The sequence below is a fragment of the Stegastes partitus genome, unplaced genomic scaffold (assembly GCF_000690725.1).
Source record: "Stegastes partitus isolate 25-593 unplaced genomic scaffold, Stegastes_partitus-1.0.2 Scaffold867, whole genome shotgun sequence".
Lineage (NCBI taxonomy): Eukaryota > Metazoa > Chordata > Actinopteri > Pomacentridae > Stegastes > Stegastes partitus.
Window position 1 is genome coordinate 104,166 of NW_007578598.1, and position 13,647 is coordinate 117,812.

General features: G+C 39.1%; 1 protein-coding gene across 1 annotated transcript; it reads right to left on the bottom strand.

The window, feature by feature from the left end:
- Nucleotides 1–315: 315 nt before the first annotated feature.
- Nucleotides 316–10,709, bottom strand: arg2 (arginase 2). The gene is made up of 8 exons (XM_008293260.1): nucleotides 10,484–10,709; nucleotides 10,325–10,397; nucleotides 4,739–4,913; nucleotides 3,968–4,127; nucleotides 3,027–3,121; nucleotides 2,836–2,940; nucleotides 2,582–2,718; nucleotides 316–1,242 (listed from the first exon to the last, which is right to left on the bottom strand). The coding sequence occupies exons 1-8, from the start codon at nucleotides 10,598–10,600 to the stop codon at nucleotides 1,052–1,054; spliced, it is 1,053 nt and encodes a 350-aa protein (XP_008291482.1). The 5' UTR covers nucleotides 10,601–10,709; the 3' UTR covers nucleotides 316–1,051.
- Between the last annotated feature and the right edge of the window lie 2,938 nt (nucleotides 10,710–13,647).

Here is a 13,647-nt window from a genome sequence, read left to right on the forward strand (position 1 = left end):
CGTAGAATAAACCCTGAAATGTGTATTTTGAATTTTTCTTTTCATTAATGGAAGCAAAATTGCCCAAAATCTCAAAATTGACCAGTGTATGAGAAAATTATGTTTTTACCTGTAATGTCTTGTGCTCTGGTTTATTTTTATGCACTTAATAAGGAATGTCTTTGCTCAACATTAGAGCTCCATAGAGTCGAAGGAGGTGTCTTGTGAAACTAGTAGACTGCTCATGTTGAAATGAATCAGTTTCATTGTACTGTGCACCTTTTGTAAAAGAATAAAAACAGTGTAAGGAGGAAATAAGACACACGTACAAATGAACAAAAAATGTAATCACATTTATGGAAGACCAAAATAGAAGCTCTTTGAATAATATTCATTCAGTGGCCACATCAAGTCAAATATCCAACAAGCAGTAAAACAGCTCATTTATGCAAACACTTGTTTCTTTCCAGCTTTTGACTGAACGCCTGATATTTTCAGTTTTCATGAGCACTCGTAGTAAATATTTATACACACGTATCGTGAAAATACAAAAGTAAACTCTAAAGTAAATACAGTAACCATAACTGGTCCAAAAGTGACAGCACATGACTAGTTTTAACTAACTGGCACAGCCACAAAAATGTGAAAGTCCACATTAGATTGCAAACTTTTAAAACTAAGTCACACTTAGTATTTCATACCTCTGAGGCAGGTTCATTCTCTTGTAAGCCAAACACATGATAAATATGTGGCAGCTCTTACATTTAATTTATGACATACAGGAACAAAATAAGTTAGTATTGCTGCTTAACATAATAGTAGTCCCATCATTAGGTATAGTGGTTTCTAAATATATCAAAGGCTTGTCTCAGTATTACCAATAGGAACATTTTTCAAGCCCTTTCGTATATGGATGCATCCAGAAATAATTTGGTTTTCAAGAATAAACACGACGCTAAACGGCAAAGAGATGGGAACAAAAACATCAGCTACTGATAGGTTCGATCTTGTCTTCAAAGTTGTGGAATGGTCAGGCATGACACTGATAAAGTTCGTAGCTCTGTTCGTGCTCTCAGAGGCAGAGCTGCTCTGTGTCATTTTTCGCAGAGTTAATTGCGTCGATGGAGGCGTGAGCTCCTTCCCTCGTCTGGCCCAGAGACGACGCAATGACGTCCACCGCTAGAGAGGCGGTGGCTTCCACGGCTTCGGGGTTCGCCCCGAGGACTGGGTTTACTTCTACCAGGTCCATGGCCGACAGCAGACCTGCACATCAACACAGATTCACAGGTCAGACACCAAAATCTGGCAATAAAAGATCTTTAGGTACAAGAATTTAGAAGAATGTTGATCTCTGGTTGATTTAACCCCTAAAAAAATCATCTCTGTGTATCAAAGGTACATATTTAGATGTTTTTCAATGGAAATAATCTCTTAATGCCTTAAAATGACTTCTATCTACGCTACATAACGGTAAAATAAAATATTGGAGTAATTCAGCCAAACATGTTGGAACCAGAGGCCAATTCTGAAGCAGAATAATGATAAAGAAAGCCCCGTCCTGCAAGCTGACATGATTGGTTCCTTGGAAGTCTGAGACTGTGTTTTTGAGATTGGACAGAAAGAAACACTGTGCAGTTGTTTTACCTCATAGACAGACAACAGTGTTTCAAAGTTGCAAAAGGTGTCTCACAAGGCTCAATCCTGAGGCCTTTGTGGTTGTCTATACATAGATGATAGTGTTTTCTCTGTATCCTCTTGTAATGTACATATTTACGCTGATGACACTATATTGTACTTTAGTGTGTAAACTGTACTTTCTGCTGTAAAAGCCCTTTAGGACTACTTTGCTCAGTTACAAATAGTACTCAATAAGTATCAATTAGTTTGTCCTAAATGCAGATAAAACCAAACAGAAACATTGGACAGTCTGGTCTCAACGGCACAGAGTACAAATATATGTATATTTGAATTAATGTTAAGCTGATTTTTAAGTATCATGTCTTAATACTGGTGACTAAACTACCACAAAAACATTTATTTTCCAGGGATAATGTATGTTGAACAATGAATTCTCCCTGCATTGTAGGAAAAATCACTTATTGAGACAATGGTGATATTTTATACATGCATGTCTCAATGGTTACTCTGTCTTCGACACTATTTATAGCTCTGCTTTGGGTTAATTACTGCAGATAATTATAATACTCATTCCCTTAACCATACAGAGCTGTTTTAACTGAGCTTGGAAAATCCGGTTTTACCTACTGGTCTACTTGGAAAAACCTGCTAAACCATCTAAAGTTGGACTTAGTTTTATTGTCAGGGCAACTCTGTTTTTTAAAATTTCATCTTATTTTACTTGCACCTGCTCTTGTTTTTGGTATTGGATTTGTTTTTGAAACTTAAATGCTACAAAATTATGTTTACATTTTTTGTAGTAACTTTAGATTTTAATATGTTCTTGTGATCCAGGTTCTTATTTTTGTGCCTATGTTTTATATTTTCTTACTCGTAAATGAGGCTTTGTACCTTGTGTAGTTTAAGTGTTTGTTGGTTTTCACCGGAGATGGGTTTTGATAAGATGTCATTTGGTTTTCTGTACCTGTGTTGTGAATTTCCTCTGTGATGTAGATTCCCTCTCTGTAGGTCAAACCTCCGTTCACTGGTGTTCCTGTAGCTGGAGCCAGAGACGGGTCGAACGCATCGATGTCGAAGCTCAAGTGGATCGGTCGCTGTTTTCTGACCAAAAAGGTGAGAAAGTTTTAATGTGAATTCTTCAGTTTTATCAAATGAAAAAAATATGCATTAGAAGTAATTCAGCTGATTGTGAGCTCACATCGTAATCTGTAAACATACCTCGCCAGAAGATTGTCAAGAGTGACTTCCATGACTCTTTGGATGCCGAGTCTGTCGATATCCCTCATGGTGAAGTACTGGATACCCAGGTCCTTCAGGATGTGGCTGCAATAAACACAATCAAAAACATCAGCTTCACAGTGCTTACATGTTGGGAAAATTTGCCACATGTAGGTAAAGTTTTTACTTACTACTCTCCGGGGTCGACATCCCGCAGTCCGATGTACACCAGGTCCCTCGAGGAAAGGAAGGGCTTCATCCAGGTGAACCCGGGAATATCTGGCATCTGCACAGACAGATGGACATAATTTAATATGGAATATATGTAGAAAGGGACTACAACTAAAAATAGCCCTCTGTTAAACAAAAACAAAACTTTTTGCAGAATGATTTTTTATACAACACATTTATATATTATATGTATGATACAAATTTACATGACCGATTTAAATATTGAGGTTAAAACCCTACAATAATATATATTGTAGAAGTTTACCTGATTAATTTAAAAATGAAGGCTAGTGCCCTCTAAAATTATTCAAATCCAAAGATGCCCTATTAGCAAGCATTTTTTAATAATAATATTTAATATTAATACTAACTCACTAACTGGAAAGTGTTTCTTTCAGCCTGGGCAAAGGTGGATATTTTCCACCCCTCAGTATTCAGAACATGTGCATTTGATCCCTCCAAAAAAAACATAAAAGAAGCAAAGGATTTTTATTTTTAAAAACCACTATACTATGTGTGTTGACTCAAATAAACCATAAATATTTGAGAGCATTGCAGAATGTCTGGGGGCCTTACTGCTTTATATTTCAGTATATTTTAACTGTCATTCTGTTTTCCTTCACATTCTAAAAACATTTCTACCTTAAAGTGATGCACAAAAAGCAGAAATAGGTGCATACTATCACAGCTTTTACACGTCTGTGCACAGGTGCCTGCTGTCCTATAACCTATCAGATGAAGCTGATCACAGTGCAGCTTCATCGCAACATCCACGTGTCAAAATGAATGTTATTTTGACATTAAATCTAAAAATTTGAAATGCTTGTATTAACTACTGCTACAGCGTCAAGTTCTGTAACCACTCAGTTACAAAGTGACTGATCTTCATATTTTTCCTCACCTTGTCTTGCATTTCTTTCAGCATGAAAGCCACCGGCTGGCCGTGGAGGTTTCCTGACGGAGAAGTCATGGGGGTATTTATGTCTGCGTGAGCGTCGACCCAGATGACACACAGGTCAGGACACTGCTGAGCGTGGCCTCCTACTGATCCGATAGCAAGGCTGTGGAAGTAGAGGAGCAGCCGTATAAATATAGGAAGTTTCTATCTTGCCAGTTAAGATGCTGACCAAAGCCGTGCAAGGGAGTCGTATCATTAATACATAAAATTATATTTAGTTTCTTTGTGACAAATTAAGTGGACCCAACAGTGAGGGGATCTAGTGGTTCTGTTATGCTACAAGAGGCATTTTGCTGGCAGAGTTTGGGTCCAGAGTCCCTGCAGATCAAAACATAGCTGCTCCGAAACATTCGCATCCTAATGAAAGTGACCATACTCAGAATATGAGGGGTCACTGTATAGTTTGATGAAAATGATAGGAATCACATGCCTCATTATCACAAGATCTGAACCCAGCTGAACACACAATGGAGATTCTGGACCAAATTAGGGAATATCTTTTGGAATGATGGTGTCCAATCCCTCCAATAGAGTTCCAGACACTTGGAGAATCAAGCAGCAGTGAAGCTGTTCTGTTCTAGTGGCCCAACACCTCACAAAGACACTTTATATCCACTCTATATCCAAATACGAAATAGGTTTTACTGCATGACTTCAGGGGAAGTGTTCTTGCTGTACCTGTGTTCTGCATATTCCACACTCTGACATAATTACCTGTGATCGCCTCCCAGCATGACCAGAGTGTGTCCAGCACCGATGGCTCTGCTCACTGCACCGGACAGCATCTTATTAGCACCACCCACAGAGCGAGGGAACTTCACGTCCATGTAGGGTTCGTCCTTCTCCAGGTGGTGGAAGTTGAGGTCGCCAAAGTCGTGCACAGAGTAGTCTGGAAAAACAATGACACAGCAAAACAGCCATGAAGCAATGGAACGTCACGCTGAGTCACTCTTTTGGTGCAGTTTACGGTGACGGCGGGATCATTTTTTGTTGTGCCAAGGAGTGCAGAATTGTTTTAGTTTTTTACAGGATCTGCTGCCAAATAGTTCCTTTAGGGAGAATTTTTAAATTAGCAATGTAAAACACATTGCTTTTGATTAAATATCACAATTTTACGCTTAGATTTGGTCGCTTTTTTGGCAGAACTGCAGGTCACAGATGAGTATTTTAAAAGCCATTGAAAGATAAAAACTGGACGGTTTATTCTGCACTGATGAATGATGTCATTTTGGTGATTCTTTTTGTATAAATAATAAAAAGATATCCACAAGCAAGTTTTGAGGTTCTGAGCGTGATACATTATAAGAGCGCCATACTTGAGTTATTTTGGCATTTTTTTGTTTCCATGCTTGCCTCCTATCTGCTCTGGAGCCAAAAAGTCTCCAAATTTTTGTCACCTGACTGATGGTTGCAGCTGAGTCGAGGTCACAGAATTTATAGTTTATCATGGAATCTGTTTAATTAAAATGGATTCTTTCTGGGAAATTTTTAAATGACATGGGTAGAATAAAATAATTTAGATGATGAAATTGTCCATCACAGCTGATTAGTTCAAACTAGTTGGACCATTGGAAAGTAGACAATCTGTCAATTCCTTCTGTTTTTCCAGCTTCTTAATCTGATTAATGGTTTAATTTTGGCAGTTTTTTCAAAGATAACATGACTTTCAAGCCTCCCAGCAGATTTTGGGGTTCAGTTTTGGGACACACGTTGGTTGCTGCATGAAAGAAACCTCCAAGCTAAGGGTTGTGGATGTTTGCAGGTGCCACACTGCAGGTGTGAACTGAAAATCCTACATAATCTGCTGCCAGCGCGTTACTTAACATGGATTTGTGTGGCCTGCAGCCTGGTGTGGGTGACTCATTGAGTGCCAGTGGAACATGAGTGACGGAGCACTTTCCATTGGTCCCGTTTCTCAGCTGCAGTTCAGGTTTCAGCGGCTGCAGTTTGCCCTATTCTCGGTGGCTGCAGATGCAAAGACCGGAAAATTTCCACTTAGTTTAGGACGCGGACTGCGAAGTAAACAAGCGACTTGAATCACCATATTGGGGTTCATTTGGCAATGTGAGCCTTGATGGCGGTTTAGTGTTACTCTGCTGATCTGAGGGCAGCCGGTGCGCTGCATTACCATTCGTAGACTAGGACAGGAATAGTAATGTCTTGATGCAACTGGGAGCATCTCTTGCAGGACAATTTAAAAGTGTGTTAAAGTGACCTTCAGCAGGTTCGCTTCTATTAAATATCAAGAATTACATTTACTATAAGAGCTTAAATGCCTTATTGACTACATTGATGCAATTTGAGTGATTATTGTTTGTTTTTTTTCTTATATGTGATTTTTTTTTTCATGGAAACAGCAAACTGACAGCTCACAGATGGCAAGACAACCTGGTATTTAGTTCAGTTAGTGTTTGGTTTCGCGGGTTGAGCTGCATTGGTGGCGCTGCAGCTGTATCTTTTTTCACTGCTGCCAATTTGGCATCAGGCCATCAGGACGATGAATCAGAGCCAACTATTTGCCTCCGACCTCTGATTTTAATGTTAAAGGCTTTTTAAAAAAAATCCCTTTGTCAGCAACAGTGAGGATGCAGTGCTCTTTTGAAACACTATTTTTATGGAATTGACTTCAATCCTATTTAAAAAAAAAAAAACACCCTACATAAAGTTTTTATAAAGTAGATCAGACGTAAGGGTATTGATCATAATCCCAAATATTCAATGCTTAAAATGTATTATTTTATTAATAGTCTATAACAGCGTAGCAAGTATTAAATTAAACCCATCAAACTGGATTAAATAATAAGAAACTATATCAGCTTTTGTATATTTTATTTGAATATAAATCTAACCAGTAATCTGATACAATTTGAAATATGTCTCCATATATTTTACTTAAATGTAATTGCATGGACTGCCCTACACAAGTATAGACGCGTGCCAACAGCTGAATGCTCTGTATGAGGACGATGTGGCCTCTTATGCAACAGCTGATGTTTACAGCTGATGAGCTGATGTCTGCAACCGAACACGATGGAATCACCTGGCAAGCGCTGTAACTCTCCGGATCTGTCCGGACCTCATCTGTCAAACACCTAGATGTTTACTGTATTAAGATAAGAGCTGCAGCGGCTATTTCTTTTTTTGTTGTTGTTTGTTTAGAGTTAATCGCCAGCTAGTTTGATCGTCAAAATGCAAGTTGAAATTCTGAGCTTTTTAAATGTGACTCTTTTCTGGTTTCTGATGGTGAAGTGGACAGATCTGGGTCACGGACAAAACAGGACACTTGAGGACGTCATCTTGGACACTGCTCCGCATATTTTCTGACACCATATAGACGAAACAACTTATTGATAATCGAGAAAATAATCTGCAGTTATATTCTATCTTTTTTCTGTTGTATTAATAAGCGTCCGAGCAACCTGCTGCACTCATTAGCGACTTTATTTTGACCCTGCTGAGCTAAGAGGTATCATGACAGTAGACTTCTGCTTAGTCTGTGGTGTTCTCTATAGTGAGGGTATTTATAACAGCCTCGTCATGCAAACAGAGGCCAAGTTTCAGTCCTGTGCGGCGTCAAGAGCAGCCCCTGGTTTCAGAGGGAGCAGGACTGGAACTGACTTTACTCTTTATTTTCATTGTCAGTTAATCGGTTAGTTGGTTGGTCTATAAAATGTCAGAAAATGCCCAGTGTTTCTCTAAACCAAAGATGACAAATGTCTTGTGTTGTGAACAACCCAAAGATGTTCAGTTTAGCGTCAAAGAAACCAGAAAAACTTAAACTTATTACTCAAATATCAAAATCGTAGGTGATTCATTTGATTCATTTCTTTCTTTCTTTCTTTCTTTCTTATACTGTGCCACTAATACTGTACCTTATGAGACCTGTGGCCCCATATTAACCTACAGTGTCCTTATTACTCCAAGGAGATTTATCTGTGTCTGGACCACAGATAGACTTTAAGTAGCCTAGACAGGGCCGGAGCTAAGGGCTGGCCTCGGGTGGCATCTCCATAACGCCAGTAATAACACACATAAACCCTTGTAGAACTGAGTTACATCCCGTGATTGCTACTCACTTTTTTGCAGAATCCGTTCTCTTCTTATTACCACACATGTGCAACAGCACAACCAACCTTCATTTAACCACATGTGGCTCTGACCAACTGGAAAATGTTCACTCTGATCTTGCAGTAACTCAAACATCTTATCTTTTTGTCACTGAAATTATATAAACATTATACAAATGCTTTGCATGTGTAAATGAAGAATATGTCTGTCCATGTTACTATTAGTTATAAGTGTCTTTAATTTAGCTTTTGCTGTGGATTTAGTTGAAGCTCTTGTACAAACTCTAATAGACTTCAGGGACTTTGAATAAGTCTGGAAACTAGCGGCGCAAACTGTTGAAAAATGCAAGACTGACCCAGAATCTGCAGCCAAAAAAAGAAACCAAAAGCTGGACGGACACAGTGCGACGTAGCTGACGTCAAGCTATTTTCATTATCACTTCATCTGCCGATTATTTTCTCAGTTAATCCATCAATTATTTGGTTTAAGAAGGAAGTGAGAAGTAAGAGAGAGAAATAAGAAACAACTTTATCGCAAATCTCAAGAGAAGTGCTTCCTAAAAATGGTTCTTAAATGAATTTCTTGCCAAAAAAAGGTTCTGTGTGGAACTAGAAATGTTCTTCTTTGAAACTATGATGAAAAGCAGTCAGTGTTTTACTGTATTTTTTGCAGAACTGTAATTTCCTCAAACAGCTAAACCCTGTATAAGTGATTACAGACTCTAGAATAGGAGGTTTCACAGCTTAATACTGTAACTGGACTTTCTAATAATGGGTTTTACTTATATCACGTTGCACCTTAATCAACATTACCTGCCTCAAACTTGTGTCTCGTTTTTGTCGTGTCACATGTTTCTTTTGTGTCGTGTGTTTGTGTCTCATTTTTCTTTTTTTTCTCGCTTGTGTCATTTTGCCACGTTTGTCATTTTGTTTTTCTTTTTTGTAGTTTTGTGTCTCGCTTTTGTAGTTTTTTGTCACATTTTGTGTCTTGCTTGTGTCACTTTCTGTAAATTTTTTTTGTCATTTTGTGTTGCATTTGTGTCACACTGTCAGTTTTTTATTTTTTGTACATTAGCCTGTTGTTACTAACTAACTACCCTTGTTTTCTGCTCACAAAAAGCTTTAGATTAAGAGTTTTTTTTGTTTTCCACATTAGAATTTGTCTGTGACAATGGAGTACTTAACACTTAATTCCTTTTCAGTAACATGGAAATGTTACTTGGAACAACTTTATTTTTTATGAACAATCAAACTAAACTCTTGCTTTCATGCTGCCAGTGAATAAATAATCCAAAATAGCTGTTAGCAGAGAAAACTAAACTTCATCTTTTTTGTTGGTTGAACATAGAAGTTGTCATAATGCAACAAGACTGAAGAAAACTTTTGAGTTATTTTTCTTTGTTGTTGTGTTGTTTTAAATTCCTTTCCATATTATCTTGATTTAATTTGATCTATAATAAAACAGCATCTGACTTGAGCCGTGGCTGACTCTGAGGTGCTATTTTCACACGTGGAGCAGCAGCAGCTCTCTCTCCTCTTGTTAGCTGCTTCTCTGTGGGACTTCCCTCCTCTCTCTGTCTCCTTGCCAGTCCTTTCTTATGTAATTTCAGTCACAATGCAGCCTCATGACAACGGCTCTAAAATAAAAAAAAGGGATTCTTTCCGCCTGTGGTGTCTCCTTTCAGTCTCCGACACTGGAGACTGGAGGCGTTTCCGCCGGGACGCACACGCACAAAACGCGCTTTTACAGCCGCTCACTGACGACACAGTGGAAACAACCCAGTCATCCTCTTCCTGCGCCCTTCCGAGCATGTGCGAGAGGAGGGGACAGCATGAGCAAAGCAGACATGTGGTTTCAAAATGAGAAGAAAGGAAGAAAGCACCTTGAATGGCGCAGAGTAACAGCATCGTCTGGGGAGATTCTCGGTCATCTAAAGCTCTTTAAGACTCTGGATGCAAAAAACAAACATCCAAAAATCATGTTTCCTGACGCGTGCCATGTGTTTTTACGCACAAATCGCGCCTTTATCTTTAAGCTCCCTCTTTGGTTACATGTCAGATGCTTATATTTACCGTCTCCCCGGTGATGTAACGAGCTGGCTGAGAACCGGAGGTTGCCAAGTTAAATCTGTCTGAACGCCTTCCCATGCAGGTTCCACCCATCCCCGGTTACATAACACAGCGGCACCGGCTGCTTCCATTATTTATTATGTCCGTGCTGCGTCTCACCTACCCAAAGTGGAGAGTCGCTCGATGAGCCCCGCATCTCTGATGACTTTGGGTCCGTGTTCCACGCCTCTTCTTTTCTGTGCCGACAGGAAATCAGGGTTAGACATGTGGCCAAATGTATGACTTATAACTCAGACTGATTAAAACAAGTCATGTGTCCTACCTGTCCTCTTGAAAACGGTGCGCCCAGGACAGCCACGGATTGCGCTCTGCTTTGTTGGCAAGTGTGGCCGAGCTGAGTTCTGAGCAGAGCCCGGATAACTGGTCCTCTTAGAGCCATTTTCTTTCAGAAATCAAAACGAGGAGCTCAGACCAGACAGTCTGACGAAAGCGCAGTGAGATGTTGCGCTGCTGGATGCTGAATGAGTCCGCGGTGGTGCAGGGGGGGCCGGTCTTATGCCTCCAACATCTCATCAATATTAATGAGCTGAAGGAGGAGGGGGGGGAGAGAAAAGAAAAAGGGGAGGATGTCTGGAGGAGACGAACACGCCTCCAGTTAGTCACACAAAAACAACGAATGGCACTTTGCCATTCCCAAACCCTTCATTTACACTCATAGTCCATAAGTGACATTATGAAATGTTATTACCGAGGGCACGGCCGGGTCCAAAAGCGGCGCCTGACGTCAGCGTGGATGACACACCTTCGGGCTGGCCAATAGGAGCCGTGAAAATGAGTGGGTTCGCTCTGTGGGCGCGTCCTGTTACGCGCCGATGTGGGCCAAGACCCGCTTTAGAAATGTTTGTTGTGAAGCGCGCTAATGCAGCCTCATGGAAGTGGAAATTTCCACAGACGCAGCCGAGCAGCGCTGATGGGACTGTTTACATTAAAGCGACCTGACACGTGTCCAGCAACTAGCAACAAAACACACAACCGGCCGACAGACACACAACAACACACCAACACAACAACACAACTACACTCTGTAATATGTGGAGAGGCTGATTACAGGCTGTAGATCTCAGTAGTTTACTCAGCGAGACTCTTAACCAACAGTCTGCCATGAAAAACGTAAACCGCAACCAACAAAAAGTCCAGTGTGGGCAGAACAAGTTAAATATTTGATTATTATTATTACAGATACACTGATTGGTTGGTTCATGAGCTTTTACGTCGTTTGTTTGTTTCTCAGGCTATTATAGTTTATTTCCAATCATCAATGACGTCCCACCACCATAAAAACAAACTCAAAAAACTTTTAAGTATTCAGCAAAATGTACTTGCATGTTACCTTAATCTGCAATTGTAAGTAAGATAACTGAGGATTGAAGCTTCCCAGAGTACAAGATGCTCTTTAAGAATCTAAATAAGCCAGTAAAAGAGTTATATTCACGATATTGGCTTATTATTACCACAACACTGATGTACAAGTTTTACATTTTGCTACTGCTTCACTTCCTGTATGAGGCCCCATGTCATCATATATACAAGCCAATCTGCATAGTCATGTAAATGTGAGTCAGGGTGCATAGAATTGAAGCTTCTCGGCTTATTTTGCTGTATTTACATCAAAAAAGTAAAATATTCTAACAATATGTACTTAAAGAAATTAAAATAAACAAGTAAAAAAGTTTTCAAAAGTTATATTTTCTCTCTTTTTCTCTCTATATACACATTTTTGTTTATATTGTACATTTTGTAATAATTATTTGGACATTGAGCCATTCTATATTGTGAGTAGTTTACCTACTATTTATTGTACGAGCTGATCTGTCTTACATATTATCTTAATCCGCAATCTCAGATAAATGTAAGTAAGGCAGCACAGGACCGAAGCTCTCCACGGTACAAAATGTTCTTGCCTATGTTAAAAACATAGGCAAGAACATATAGCTTCTATCACAGTGTTCACTCATATTTCTGGCTCCGCAATCTCAAAATGCATAACAAAGCCGTAAAAGTTCACCATATAGGAACAGACGGGAGTGACAGCAACATAACAATTATCTTTCTCAACACAATAAATCAACAAAATTCCAAACTCCAACAAGAATGGTCGGTGAAATATGAAGCCCTGAAACATCAAACACTCAAGAGCTCAGCAATAACATCACAAATATCTGCTTATTTGATAAACAAATGATCAAACTTTTACTAGTATTTGATTGGCAAACCTCGTTTGTCACCTGCTTTGGAAGTCGCACACACTGTGATAAACATATCTGTGTCTGTTTTGTGACTTCACACGTGGTTTGTACGTATTTTGTTTCTATTTTCAGGTCCTTCCATGATCGCCAACCACATATCTGTGGTGACCCCCAGATAGACACAGAGTGATCTACAAGGTGCTTTCCAAAAACAGAGCAACACAAAACATTTAAAAGGACAATAAAACTTTGGAAAAGACAGTATAAAATATCATTCAAATGTCAATCTGTAATATACTTTGGCCTCTTTGGTCGGTACTTCTTTTTTTTTTTTCACTTTAGTTGTACGTTATTGGTGTAGATATACATCAGTGTAACCTTTGCATGTATGATTATATGTACTGTGTATTAACTTTTATTATTTTCTTTCATTAATTTGTAATCTTTTTAAATCATTTATAGATCCAAATAAAAATAAAAACAGTCGTAAACTTATTGTCAGCTATCACTAAGCAGCACAATTACAGACGCTCAACTGGACACGGTGGTTGCTCGGAAACAACTAACACATCTGCTGGAATAAGGGTTAAATGCATTGTTGTAGAATGAAGCAGCCAGAGGCCAGAAAACTCTGCACATGTGTGAGGCCTCCTCTTACAAATCAAAGTAAGGTATTTGGTGCCACCAAGCGTCTGAAAATGGAGAAGAAAGACAGTTATAATGCGTGAAAAGGACTTTAAATGCCCTGAATGCAGGCTGGCAGGCAACAGTCTCGCCTGTCCTGCACAAGTCTAACTTGGATATGTGTGGATGATAGGGATGATTAAAAGGCTGCATGTTACTTATGACTGCCTTCAGCTATGAGAGACACAAAAGAAGTTGAAACTTGATCCATGTTTGCACTGACAGAAACGTTATTGTCTTTATTGTTGGTTAATAATGCAGCTGCTTATAGATTGGAAGTCTGTACTGAGCAAAGATAAGGAGACTCAAAATATACTAGTATAACCAGACATGATATTTAGTGTAGGGTTATAGCTAATGATTACTTTAATTTTTCTGTGTATTATTTTTCCAATGATTGAGTTTTTGTTTTTAGATCCTGTGACAACACAGCCTCATTTTATTTACCCAAAGTGTGTGCATGTCTTTCAATTGATTTTCATACAAACTGTAGTGAATAGAAACATGGCAGCTTGGAAGAAAAGTATATTCTGAAAACACTTGGATAGCTAATGCT